Raw genomic sequence first — 12,321 nt, 5'->3', positions numbered from 1 at the left:
TATGTCTCTGTGGCAGCCAGCCCCCCTTGTTCCCACAGCAGTGTCGGAGGCCATCGCCTTTGTGGCACCAGCAGGAAGTGTCGGAGGAGAGGTTTCAGGTACAAGCTACTGTGGCCAGAGAGCACCGGGGATGAAGCTGGGGGCCGCCTGCCTCTTGTGCCTGATGCTCGCCTGCCTGACCCTGCCCTTCACCCACTGCCGCATCCGCCAGCGCTCCATGGAAATCAGGAGTAAGGATAGCAGGAGTAAGGGACTTACCCCACCCCCACCCCTGCCAGCCCCCTGCCTCCAGCCCCCTTTACATCCCCAGATTCAGCTGTATTTGTGGGCCAAGGGTGGGGGAAAATCACTATTCAGAAGTTTGCTTTGAGACAGCCTTTGCAACAGCTTTTATTCCCCTCGACTCCCTTTTCTGCTCCCCCAGCATTTATGAGAGTCAGCTCACCCATGGGCCCAATGTCCCGTCCCTTCTCCATGCCCCCCCTCCCCATCGCCCCTTGACAGTTCCTTGTCCTTTGCCTTGCAGATCCTGACATTGACCCTTCCTGGTACACAGGGCGTGGGATTAGGCCCGTGGGGCGGTTTGGGCGGAGGCAAGCCCTGGGTGAGGGCCCCCATCTTGGGGGGACTGGCTGGCAGCAAGCCTGTGCTCCCCACCATCCACGCCCCCAGCCCCCTTGGGAGCAGCGGAGCCCATGAGCAGAAGCCAATAATAAAAGATCTTCTCTCCTCTCATCCTGGTGTCCAGCCTCTGTGCTTCAAAACACAATGTGAGGGGGTGGGGGGTAGCACCCTGAAAATTGCTAATCTTCCCATGGTTTTGTCATAGGATTGGTTTAATTGAGAAAGGCCTCTAAGATCATTGAGTCTGACCATCAACCACCCAGCAGCACCATGGCCACTAAACCATGTCCCAAACTGCCATGTCCACACATTCCTTGAACAGTCCTGGCTCACTGGGAGAGGTACCCAGACACTGGAAGCTGCCAATCTGATGCTCATCCACAGGAAGGGCCAAAGGGAGGAACTGGGAAATCACAGACCTGTGAGCCTGACCTCAGTGCCAAGTGAGGTTGTGGAACAGGTCATCTTGAGTGCCATCACAGAGAACCTACAGGATGGCCAAGGGATCAGGCCCAGCCAGCAGGGGTTTAGGAAGGGCAGGTCCTGTCTCACCAACCTGATCTCCTTTTATGATCAGGTTACCTGCCTGGTGAGTGTGGGGCAGGCTGTGGATGTAGTCTACCTGGACTTCAGCAAAGCCTTTGACACTGCCTGCCACAAGAAGCTCCTGGCCAAGCTGGCAGCTCATGGCTTGGACAGATTCACTCTGATATGGGCCAAGAACTGGCTGGAAGGCTGAGCCCAGAGAGTGGCAGTGAATGGTGCCACATCCAGTTGGCAGCCAGGCACTAGTGGTGTGCCTCAAGGATCAGTGCTGGGCCCAGTCCTGTTCAATATCTTTGTTGATGATCTGGACCAGGGGATTGAGTCCAGCATCAGTAAGTTTGCAGATGACACCAAGCTAGGAGCAGGTGTTGATCTGTTGGAAGGTAGGTAGGAGAGCCCTGCAGAGGGACCTGGACAGGCTGGATGGGTGGGCAGAGGCCAATGGGATGAGATTGAACAAGGCCAAGTGCAGGGTTCTGCACTTTGGCCACAACAACCCCAAGCAGCACTACAGGCTGGGGACAGAGTGGCTGGAGAGCAGCCAGGCACAAAGGGACCTGGGGGTACTGGTAGATAGTAGCTGAAGATGAGCCAGCAGTGTGCCCAGGTGGCCAAGAGAGCCAATGGCATCCTGGGCTGTATCAGGAACAGTGTGGCCAGTAGGACAAGGGAGGTTATTCTTCCCCTGTACTCAACGCTGGGCAGGTCACACCTTGAGTACTGTGTCCAGTTCTGGGCTCCTCAATTCAAGAGAGATGTTGAGGTGCTGGAACGTGTCCAAAGAAGAGTGAGGAAGCTGGTGAGGGTCCTGGAACACAAACCCTATGAGGAGAGGCTGAGGGAGCTGGGGTTGTTTAGCCTGGAGAAGAGGAGGCTCAAGGGTGACCTCACTGCTGTCTACAACTACCTGAAGGTAAGCAACCAGCAATAGAACAAGGGGACACAGTCTCAAGTTGTGCCAGGGAAGATCTAGGCTGGATGTTAGGAGGAAGTTCTTCATACAGTGATTTGCCATTGGATTGGGCTGCCCAGGAGGGTGGTGGAGTCGCCGTCCCTCGAGGTGTTCAAGGGAAGACACTTAGTGCCATGGTCTAGTTGATTGGACAGGGCTGGGTGCTAGGTTGGACTGGATGATCTTGGAGGTCTCTTCCAGCCTGGTTGATTCTATGATTCTACCTCCAGGAGCAGTGACTTCACCACCTCCCTGGGCAGCCTGTTCCAATGCCTGCTCTGTACACGTGTGCAGTGCAAAACATAGCATGTTTATCCTACACACCTCTCAAACAGCACCCTAAGAATAAATCCCAGAGAGTGCTCTTTCCCAGGGGCATCCACTGGACATTCCACTGTATGCCTGCACCCATGATTGCTCCTGGCACTTTTATTTCCACAGTGTCAGAACAGCCATGGTGGTCAGAAGCAGCAATCCCACTTCCACGGCCTGGCTCAGAAACACTCAAGGAGTATGTGGGACCCTGTCCATCATGCTGTACATCACTAAATGTCCCCTCATGAGCTGTTCTCGAAAGTCAGATCATTTTACCATTGCTCTGGCTTGGGGGTAAAAGGAGACCACAGAGAAATCTGACCCTCAGCATCCTTGTCTGCAGCTTCTGGCCCAGCACTGAGAAGGAAGGGTTAATCTTGAGAAGGGCGGGAGGGGCGGGGGGGGGTGTGGTGTGTGTGTGTGTGTCAGGTGGGAGGATAAGTGGCAGTTAGCACCCATGTCTCACTACTTCACTGACAGGGGATTTAGGCAAGAGGAAGCAGTGAGTCTGCTTTCTTGCTGAGAAGGACTCCCCACCCATTTGGCTCCAGGAGGGCTCAACCCTGGGGAAGCATCACAGGTGCGTGTTGCCAGCTGGTGTGGGGTGCTGGGGGTTCCCGGGAGGAAGATGACCCGGCAGACACGGTTAAAAGGTGCTGTGCTTCCCTTCCCTCCGTGGGGAACATCTTCAAAAGTCTGCTGCCTTGTGGCCAAGCTCAGCCTGGCCAAGCCTTAATGCACAAACTGGCATCACCACTGGGGCGTGCCCCAAAAGCTCAGCACTTCTGTGGTCCTGTGGACAGGTGAGGAATGCTGCTCTTTGCCTGTAGCTATGCCAGTACTGCCAGCTCCTCCAGAAAGGGCAATGTATTCCCTGAGCCTGCCAGCCTGTGGATTTGATGAGCACCAGAGTGCTTTTGGAGAGAGCCCAGGTGCTTCATTTTTTTGCTCCTCTTCCAGCCAAAGCATGTTCCTACAGCATAACTCACGATGGGAGGACCTGCAAGGCCTGGGCTACTGCAGTGTTCAGCATTTACTTTGTCCCTCCTCTGCCCCTAAACCTAGCTGTTGTTTCAGCAAGAAGTCAGTGATTTCCCCTGAGGATGATCATGACCCTTGTAATGGGTTGGGTGGGGGCCAGTGGGGTTGGGCAAGAACCAGCTCTGGCCTTTGCTACCTCCAAGCTTCCTGTGGTCTTCATCTGCTGACTGATATCCAGGTCAGGGGAAAAAAAAAACCAACCATCACCTTTAGGACAGTGTTTTATTTGCACCCTGGGCATAAAGACACTAGGATGCATCTGCTTCATTCCAGAAAGATAAACCCTCTCTTTTCAGATGGAGAAGGACACAGAGGAGGTGACATGTAGCTGGGACAGGGGGCTGTTATCAGTCAGAGCTGGTGGCAGTGGTGCTGGCTGGTCCTGGTCATGCTCCTTTCTGGAAGTGGAAAGCTGGTGGAAGAAACTCCCATGCTTTACCTCTTGGACAAAGCCAGTTCTGGAGGGTTCATGAGGCCCTGTGTCCCCAGAACAAGCTCTGACCTTGCTCTGTTGGGGAGAGTGGTCAGGCTGAGCTGCCTCTGTGCTTCTGTGTCCCCCCTGTTTTGTAATTACTCCTCTTGGAGACCTCATTCAACCACTGCTGAGGTCCAGAGCTGCCCATCCTCAAAGTTGGCAGCATCGTGTCCTTGTCCCACTTTCCCCCAGATCCACTGTTGACCTCCTGGATAGGGTGGATGCCTTCTCCTGTTCCCGTTTCAGGAGCTCTAGGGCTAGGAAGAAACACAAGGTGAGGAATGCCTCATTTCTCCTGCTATTGGGGTGGCACATTTTGGCTGTCCCACTCCACCCATTGATGGCCACTGGTACTGTTCTGCAGTGGCCATGTTAGTAATCTACTGAGCATCTATGCTGGAGACACCATTAAACCTAGACCAGATACTAAAGCAAATGAAATTTGTGGCACTGGGAGAAGGCTTGAAATTAATTTCTGATTCTGGAGCATTCTGGAATGGATTTGTCTATCCTTCTGCCCCAAGAGATGTGTCATGTTTCACAGAAACCATACACTGCTGTGTCTCTGATCTTTGCAGCTGCCAAGAGTGATGCAGGCTGGACCAACTGGGAAGATCTTAGTGGCAAGCATGAGCAAAGAAAGTCAGCTCAGCAGAGAAGGCAGCACTCACAGCCTCGATGCAGCTTTGGGGCCTGTGGTTCACCTACTGCTCTTTCACCTAGAGCTATCACACAACTCACCTACAGCCATGAAGATCTCATTTACTTGGTGGTTGGATTTTGCAGATGTCTCCACGAACAACAGGCCTTTGGTCCTTGCAAACTCTTCCCCCTCCTAGGTGAAGACAAACAGAATTATTCGTCCAACCTCTTCTGGGGCTGCCTGTTTAGTTACAATGGCATTTCATGGCAGGTCAATAACGATGTCTGGAAACCTTTTAAATGCCTGGCTTCACAGTGAACCACTCAGCAATTGCTGCTGAGAGAGTGATGAGGGAGCCTGGGAGCTCACCACAGGCACTCACCTCTGTGGTGACTTCTCGCTCAGCACCAAGGTCCACCTTGTTGCCCACCAAAGCAATGACTATTTCATCAGGAAGGAACTCCTTCTCCAGCTCCCTCAGCCAAAGCTTTGCTCTGTTGAGTGTTTCCTGAAGAGATGGAGACAAAACCACCCGGTAGTCCATTTGGTATTTAATCCCTTTGTCTCAGGCATAGCAAAGCTGGACAGGTGACACCAAACCAAAGGTCGTGGAAAAGATGTGGTGGTGAGGCTTTGGTTGCCCTCCCAGAGGAACAAGTCACTGATCCTCAAACACTTTTAGGGATAAATCAGCCTTAGAAGGGATGCACCCTTTCTGCATGTCAGCAGAAATTGCCCCTGCATGGGAAAGGACAACCCCTGGCACATCCTAGGTAGTGCTCACGTATTGCTTTCAGCTCTACCAAGGACAAGAAGCATCATCTGGACACCTCTGCCCAGCTGCTGCATCATGGTACAAATGCACAGATGGGATCAGCATCCCCAGCTTTACCTTGTTAGCAATGTCATAGATGAGGAGAGCAGCATGGGCACCCCTGTAGTAGAGGTGGCAGACACTCTGGTACTTCTCCTGGCCTGCTGTGTCCCAGATCTCAAAATTGACAGTGGCTGCCTCCAGGTCAAGCTTCTGTGTGAAGAAGGAGCCTGCAAGCAAGATGCAGGTGGCACATTTTCTTTCAGCAAAAGCAGAGAGCACAGACCATGAGGTCTAACCCACTTTGAGGGCTGTTAGCAATGCTCTAATGCACAGAACTGGGATAGGATTCTTTTAGATAAGCACTGGTATCATTGATGGGATGGCATGCAGCAAGGCAGGGCAGCCTGTGGCAGGTTTGGAGCACTTTCTAGCAACATATTTGGACAGATGCACACCACTTTTGATGTCAGATAGCACTCAGCTTTGCAGAATACCCCCTATATAGAGAGCCACCTCTGCTTTACTGGTGGGTCAGACCTGAGAGAGCTAAGAATAGGAATATCCCCTGAAAAGGACTTCTACCAGAGACAAGCCACCATCCCTGCTCCCAGAGAGCAGATGGCTCCCTGTCAACCAGCCAGAACCAAGGCAGAAGGACAAGGGGACCATCTCCACAGCATCTCATTCTCTTCTACAAGCTATCTTTTCAGGCTGCAGGTGGGAACATAACCTTTGTGCCTGCCATGCCTTCTTAGGACAACCCCCAAACTCCAGATACATCATGTAAAATGAACATCTATGACATCTAGGAGCTGTAGAAAACTGTGATGATGCAAACATAGGGGAGGCAGCTTGGTCCCAGTGGGCATGTTGGCCCAAGGAAGGTTATAGTGTGAGTAAGGCTCACAGCTGTCCAGGTGGCTTTCATCAAAGCATGAACATGCACGTGAAGTGCCTTCAGACATGGGTTATTCAGCATAGCTTGTCAGAACAGGACGTGCAGGGCCCTTGGAGCAGAGGACTGTGTTTGCAGCATGGCCAGGATGTGGGAAGGTGCTCTTGTCTCTACAGGCAAGCTGGAGGAATGAGGTACTGCTGTACATTGATCATCAGGCAGTGCTGAGGGTGAGTGATGCTATTGTAGCTGGCCATCATCTCCTGGGCTATCCTGCCCACCTGCACCCCAGCCAGAACCTCCTGGTTCCTGTGGGACATTGAGACCTGGGCAGCATGTGTACAGGGCAGTCTCCTAGAGCATCTGAACAGCTGTAAAGGCTGCACAGAACCAAGCATGCATAGAGCAGGTGGGACCACACAGTTTGGATCCCAGATTTCACTCATTTTACTGCTCATCTGCCTCCAAAAATCAGAGCAAAGCCAAGCAGCAACGGAACAAGTCTAGAACGTGTTTTAAAGTTGGGCCTATGCTACTGCAGGATATACCAACCTGTTCTCATGCATCCCACCCCACTGCAAGGCAGGGCATCAAGTCTAGTCTCTTGTCCAGAGCCATCAAGCTATTGAAGCCTTTCACTTACATCCCACAGTTGGCAGTGACTCCCGGAAGTCATTCTTCACATATCGATAGGCCAGGCTTGACTTTCCCACTGATGTGCTCCCCAGCAGAACCACCTTGTAGACATAGGTGGGATGAATCTCCTTTGGGGAGATGCTTGGCATTGCCTTCTGTGCCACGTCCTGCAAAGAAGCAACTCTCTTAAAAACATGTCTGCAGTGACCCCAGCTCCATCAGCTGGGCCTCCTGCTTCAGCTCCTGAGCAGTGGCAGAGGGGCAGGTGGGGTTTAACCTCAAAATAGGCTAGAACAAGACCATTAATATCCTGAAACAAATTTAATACATCAAACCATCTGCTGCTGTCAGTTACGACCGAGGGTGGAGATCTTTAAGAAGAAACTGGATGCAAAAGGCCATTTTGGATGTAGACAGAGAGATAGGATTGGGTGCATCTCATCTAAAGAGTGGACATACTGTAAAAAGTCAATGACAGAGAATATCAGTTATGGATGTGCCTTGCTCTTGAGCATGCCTCCCTTCCCAAAGTCCTGGTGAAAAGCTTAGGCTGGTGTTCTATGTTTATTGTGGGTCTTGGTTAGAAGTTGTACCTGCTGAGCTTAACTAAGGCTGCAGGTGAAGTCAGGCATGAATGTGATGCTGCTACTAATTTGCTAAAGACAATGCCCAGGTGATGGCTGAGCACCGCAAAAGCTGATGGGTTTTGTGGCAGCAACACACCTAGACAACATGTTTCTTGCCAGGGTGAAAAAGCAGGAGTGAGTGGACCTGACTCAAGCACCCTTGAGGACAGCAGGACATAAAGCAGACAGCACATGCTCCACCACTGTGGATTAGGAAACCACGGGCAGACCAAATCCATGAACTCTCACATCCTCATGACCATTGCACCACAGAGCATGATTCTGCATCACTCAGGGTGGAGCTCTGCCTCGTGGTGACTTGGGACTGTGGAAGAGCATGATCCAAAACAACAGTAATCACCTCACACCTGACTCAAAGAGAGCCACTGCAGAGCATTGGCCATACCCTAGGAAGGGAATGGTTGGTGTGAGCCTTCCTGAATGGCATATTTGTTCTTCTCCAGGCCTTGAACTCAAGGAAGTGATAGTGCTTTGCTGCCAGCAGGAGCTGTCAGCAAAGGAAGGTGAATACTAGTGCCATGCAGCTACCTAAAACTTTGTCCTGGCTCCTCCTTTCAGAGCTCCTCATCTAGTATTTCTCAGTCATATGGAGAGCTATGCAGGAGAGAGGGAGGTTCATGAAAAGCCTGAAGATGAAGTGCAGTAGGATGTTGAATTGAGCAGAAAGGTATGAGATGATCTTGCATGCAGAAGCAAAGGGGAAATATGCCAGAATCACTGCTGTGTGCAGTGATGGAATGTGCCTTTATATATAGATCTAATCTTCTAACACCCAAAGGCAAGCAGATGAGCCTTCTGAAATGTCTGTGTCCTGCTGATGGTCCCTGCTTGTGTGTCCTGACTTTTGCCGCTATTGTTTGTCAGATGAAGAGCCTCCCATGCTAGGGTGAAAAATGCTGATGTGGGGTACTTTTGAAGACAGCACAGGGACCTGCAAGGCTTATAATGAAAATGTGATGCAATTACTCCAATTTCTACCTGGAGCTTGCAGGAGTTTACAAGTGAGCAACATGAAACATATTTACAAAGACGTCAATGTGACTCCCAGCCCAGGAAGCTGCAGCTCCTTCATCTAACAAAAGCCTTTTGTTTCTGCTTATCCCACATCTCCCCTGTCTTCTCCCTGCAATCTGGCAGGCTCCGAAGCTTTAATTCTTCTCTCTTCCCTGAGCTTGTTATCAAAATAGTTTTCCATTAAGTGATCCTTGTTGCTGGCTGAACCTGGGTCTGTATCTATGTTTTTTCTGTTCCCTGAGATGGGCTTTCATGCCCTTGAAACATAGGGGTAAAATCTTCTCCACCAGCTCACACAGCATAGAGATGAAAAGCAGGATCACAGTTTGTGCAGAGCACCTAGTCAGGGATGGGTTATGCTATCTTTTAAGCAGGAAAAAAAAAGATAAACAATTCAACATAAGGCTGTGCTGCACCTGGTATTGTTTATATACATTTGCCTCTTTGTGGACCTAGAAATAATATTACTATCTTTTCTGGGCAGATAAGTTAGCTACCATAGGTGATAAGACATAAAACTCTTTAGAGAAGCAAGAAGCTGCATGAAAAAAAAAAACCCACCAGATTGTCTCTCCTAAACTCAGCTTCCTATTACATCACTCTGCTGCTCACTGTTTAACCCTAAAAAGTACTAGCAACCCTGAAACAAAGCTCACCTGAGAACTACTGTAATGACAGATATTTCCTTGCAAACTTCTCATGCTGGCAAGCACCTCTTAGAGACAGGGAGTTTAGCCACAGCTCATTTAAAACTTTATTTTCCCTGTTAAAAAGGCAGAAGGTGAGTCTTTCTTCTGATCTGAGGAGAGCAACATGGAAGCTAAAGCTGCCCTTATTCCCATTCAATGGAAAACAGGATTTAGGAGAAACTGTTTTCCTTCTCCCTTTTTCTTGCTGAAAAAGAAATGTACAGAGTAAAACCCTGTGTTCAGTGGCTAGGGGGCCATGCAAAAATTCCTCCAGACATCTCACATGTCTGACAGTCACTTTTCCGTGGTTGCCTCCGGCCCTGTGGAAGAGCCTTTCAGTGGTGAGACTCAGCTTAGGGTTGCAGTCACTTCCACAAATCCAGAATGCTGCTCTGGCTCCGGGTGTGGATAATGGTGCTGCTGCCTCACAGCAAGCAGCATCCCTGTTCTTTCAGCCTGGGCTGCCAATGAAGCATAAACTCATTTTTCATCTGGAAACCTCCCTGAGCTGACTGAGTATATCCAGGAGAAACATTTAAAGCAGCCTCCCTGCTGGTTTCTGTGAGTTAAGCCCCAGCAGAGTGCACCTGCATGCCAGAAACCTTTTGTCGGCATAACTGGAATAAGTTTTGATTTATCTCACTGCAAACTCGAAACTCTAAAGAAGTCACTGGTGCTTCTGTGCAAAATGGCTTTAGCAGATTTTCCCCTGCAGGCTTTCAAAGGCTGAGATGTAACCCAAACTGGGACTGCCTACATGTTGGATTTCAGACCTGGTAAAGAATAATTCAACAACTCAGGGAGCCGCCTGGGGAATATGTGAGGCGTTATAACTCCTGTCCTTGTACCCAGAGGCCACACCGAGGGGTAAGGAAGGCTGAATGCATTCAGATTCAATATAAAGAGATGGAGGTTAATACAGACAAGCATTTATCTTTAATCAAATGTAAAAATCCTGATGGTGGACTTAGTCTCCATATACAGCTTAATATTTTATCATAGCTGTGTCTAGCAGCAGATATTTGGGGTTTGCCTGATCTTACACTTACCTAGAAGGTGAGTACAGAAATGTTCACAACGCAGATCATTTCTCACTTCCTAACGGAGGATTAAGCATTGCTGCATCCAGGAAATACTGTTCTCAGCCAGACACCCTCATCTCCATGTGTCCTCTCTCCTTCCCACGGGTAATGGTTGGGTATGCAGATGCAGTTCCAGTCAGCATTAACCAGCTTCCCCTACAGACCCCACTGGTTTAATGTAAATCAACTTAAAGGTGATCTGTTTGCCGAGTATGGCAGCAGCTTCACAGAAGTAATGTTGCGCTTGAACTGCCTGCCCTCATTGTTTCCAAGAAGGCACCTGACAAATCTGTTTCTGAGGGTGACTCAGTTGTTTAGAATTAGCCTGAAAGTGGACTTTATCTAAGGAGCATCCTTTCAAACTGGTTTTTTATGGGCATAAACCCTAGTAATAAAAAGCAGAAATATGAGGTGGTGGATTAGATAGTTGGGCTGGACTGCAGTATCAAGAGCTTGACTTTCACCATTTAGTAAATCAGTATCTCTGCAGTATTTTTAACCTGGAGAGGAAGTATCTTGGTATATTTATTGCAAAGGGATAAGACTTTTATTTCCAAATGGAAACATTGAAAAAATAAAAGAAATGCATACCTGTGGATATGGAGCTACTGAGATGTGTTCTCTAAGACGCTATTTAACTTGTTGGGAAATTAACAATGTTTAGGTCTAATAATGTCTAACTGATGTCTAAGCTCTTCTAAATCACAGATTCTCAGAAGATCCTAAAACGATCCATTTGCTGAGTTTGTGCAGGGGTGCAGCAATGAACAAGAACCACAGTCCATCAGCTCCACGTTAAAAAATCAGGACTCTGATGCTACCCATGTAAGTCTGCAGAACTTAGGGCTGCAATACCGGGACACGATGTTTTTTAGGGTGGTCACGCCTCTCCAGTTAATCATCTACTTCCCCTATTAACTTCTGGTATTCATCTCAAAGCACTCTTCAACTTTTAGGTGCCTCCTCCTAGCTGCTAAAGCTGTCACAGCGCTGGTGTAGGAGCAGAGCTGTTTGGAAAGTTCGCGTAAGCCAAAGCTACCAGGGGATACGAAAATCCTAACTGAAAAACTTCCTGCATACGCAGCATTAGTTTTATATAGTGCTGATTTCTCAAGGCAGTCAGCCCTCCTCTAAGCTAAGGGGAACAGAATAGGGGTCATTAACTGTGCAGCCAGTCTGGGTTGAGGAAATAAGGCAGCCATAAATGGAGACTTCCCTGGGCTGTAGGTAAGACCGAGCGCTCTGCAGGTGAGCCCAAGCTCCCTATGGGTGAGCCCTTCAGAGCAGCACTTTAGCTGTTTGAGAGGGTGAGGGTGGGGCAGAGGGCTACCTAAGTCTTCCTAAAGTGTCTTCCCTAGGACAGAGAGCCACTGGAGATGATGCGTCCCTCCCTGGTGGATGCCCCTGTGTGGCTGTGATGCTGGGCTGCTTCCCGGTGGGAGATAGAGTGCCGGAGAGCTTGTCTGGGAAAGACACCTTGGAGATAGTGAGTGCGGGCTGGGGTCTGCCCTGCGGGAAGTCCCCCCAGCAGATGATGTCTTTACCTTCCTGAAGCCTTGCTCTCCTCCAGGTGCTTCGGCTTGTGTTGTCAGGTCGACAGCCCCGTTCAGTTGACTGAGCCTCTCTGTGCAAGGGGCAGATGAAAGTGAAACCACCCAGCAGCTCCCAGAGAGTAGTGTCGAAGGTGAGAGGCAATCAGAGATCAGTGAACCTTAGACTTGCCAGCAAGCCAGGCAAGGCGGAAACGCTGGGCTGCTGTCATGGTAAGCAGGGCTGATGTCTGTGCCTCCCACCCCCCATCTGATAATCCATCCATCTCTCCTTCCCCACTTTCCATCCTGGGATTTGGCAGTAGGTGAGTGGACAGATGAATGAATGTATGAGTGGGTGAGTTTTTCTCCATGCCTTGGGGTCCCAGGGACACGAGAAGCAAAAGCAGCCTGCG

General features: G+C 49.8%; 2 protein-coding genes and 1 long non-coding RNA gene across 4 annotated transcripts; 2 read left to right on the top strand and 1 right to left on the bottom strand.

Moving 5' to 3' along the window:
* The first annotated feature begins 50 nt into the window (after positions 1-50).
* PRLH (prolactin releasing hormone) lies at positions 51-702 on the top strand. The gene is made up of 2 exons (XM_064166887.1): positions 51-230; positions 527-702. Exons 1-2 carry the CDS (start codon positions 131-133, stop codon positions 697-699), a joined length of 273 nt encoding a protein of 90 aa, XP_064022957.1. The 5' UTR covers positions 51-130; the 3' UTR covers positions 700-702.
* A 2,218-nt stretch (positions 703-2,920) lies between these two features.
* LOC135183975 (uncharacterized) lies at positions 2,921-10,974 on the top strand. Its single transcript, XR_010305800.1, has 2 exons — positions 2,921-3,017; positions 4,532-10,974. It is a non-coding gene; the product is annotated as an uncharacterized LOC135183975 (long non-coding RNA).
* Positions 3,867-12,049, bottom strand: RAB17 (RAB17, member RAS oncogene family). Of its 2 annotated transcripts, none has more exons than XM_064159367.1 (6): positions 11,921-12,049; positions 6,952-7,111; positions 5,489-5,640; positions 4,979-5,104; positions 4,695-4,788; positions 3,867-4,210 (listed from the first exon to the last, which is right to left on the bottom strand). In XM_064159367.1, exons 2-6 carry the CDS (start codon positions 7,091-7,093, stop codon positions 4,104-4,106), a joined length of 621 nt encoding a protein of 206 aa, XP_064015437.1. In that variant the 5' UTR covers positions 7,094-7,111; positions 11,921-12,049; the 3' UTR covers positions 3,867-4,103. The 2 variants fall into 2 exon arrangements, with proteins under 2 accessions (XP_064015437.1, XP_064015428.1); XM_064159358.1 differs by lacking the exon at positions 11,921-12,049 and adding an exon at positions 10,344-10,433.
* Positions 12,050-12,321: the final 272 nt, after the last annotated feature.

Source organism: Pogoniulus pusillus, chromosome 2 (genome assembly GCF_015220805.1).
Source record: "Pogoniulus pusillus isolate bPogPus1 chromosome 2, bPogPus1.pri, whole genome shotgun sequence".
In the NCBI taxonomy this organism is placed as follows: domain Eukaryota; kingdom Metazoa; phylum Chordata; class Aves; order Piciformes; family Lybiidae; genus Pogoniulus; species Pogoniulus pusillus.
Note: the sequence above shows the minus strand (reverse complement) of the source record. Positions and strands in the feature narration are given on the sequence as shown.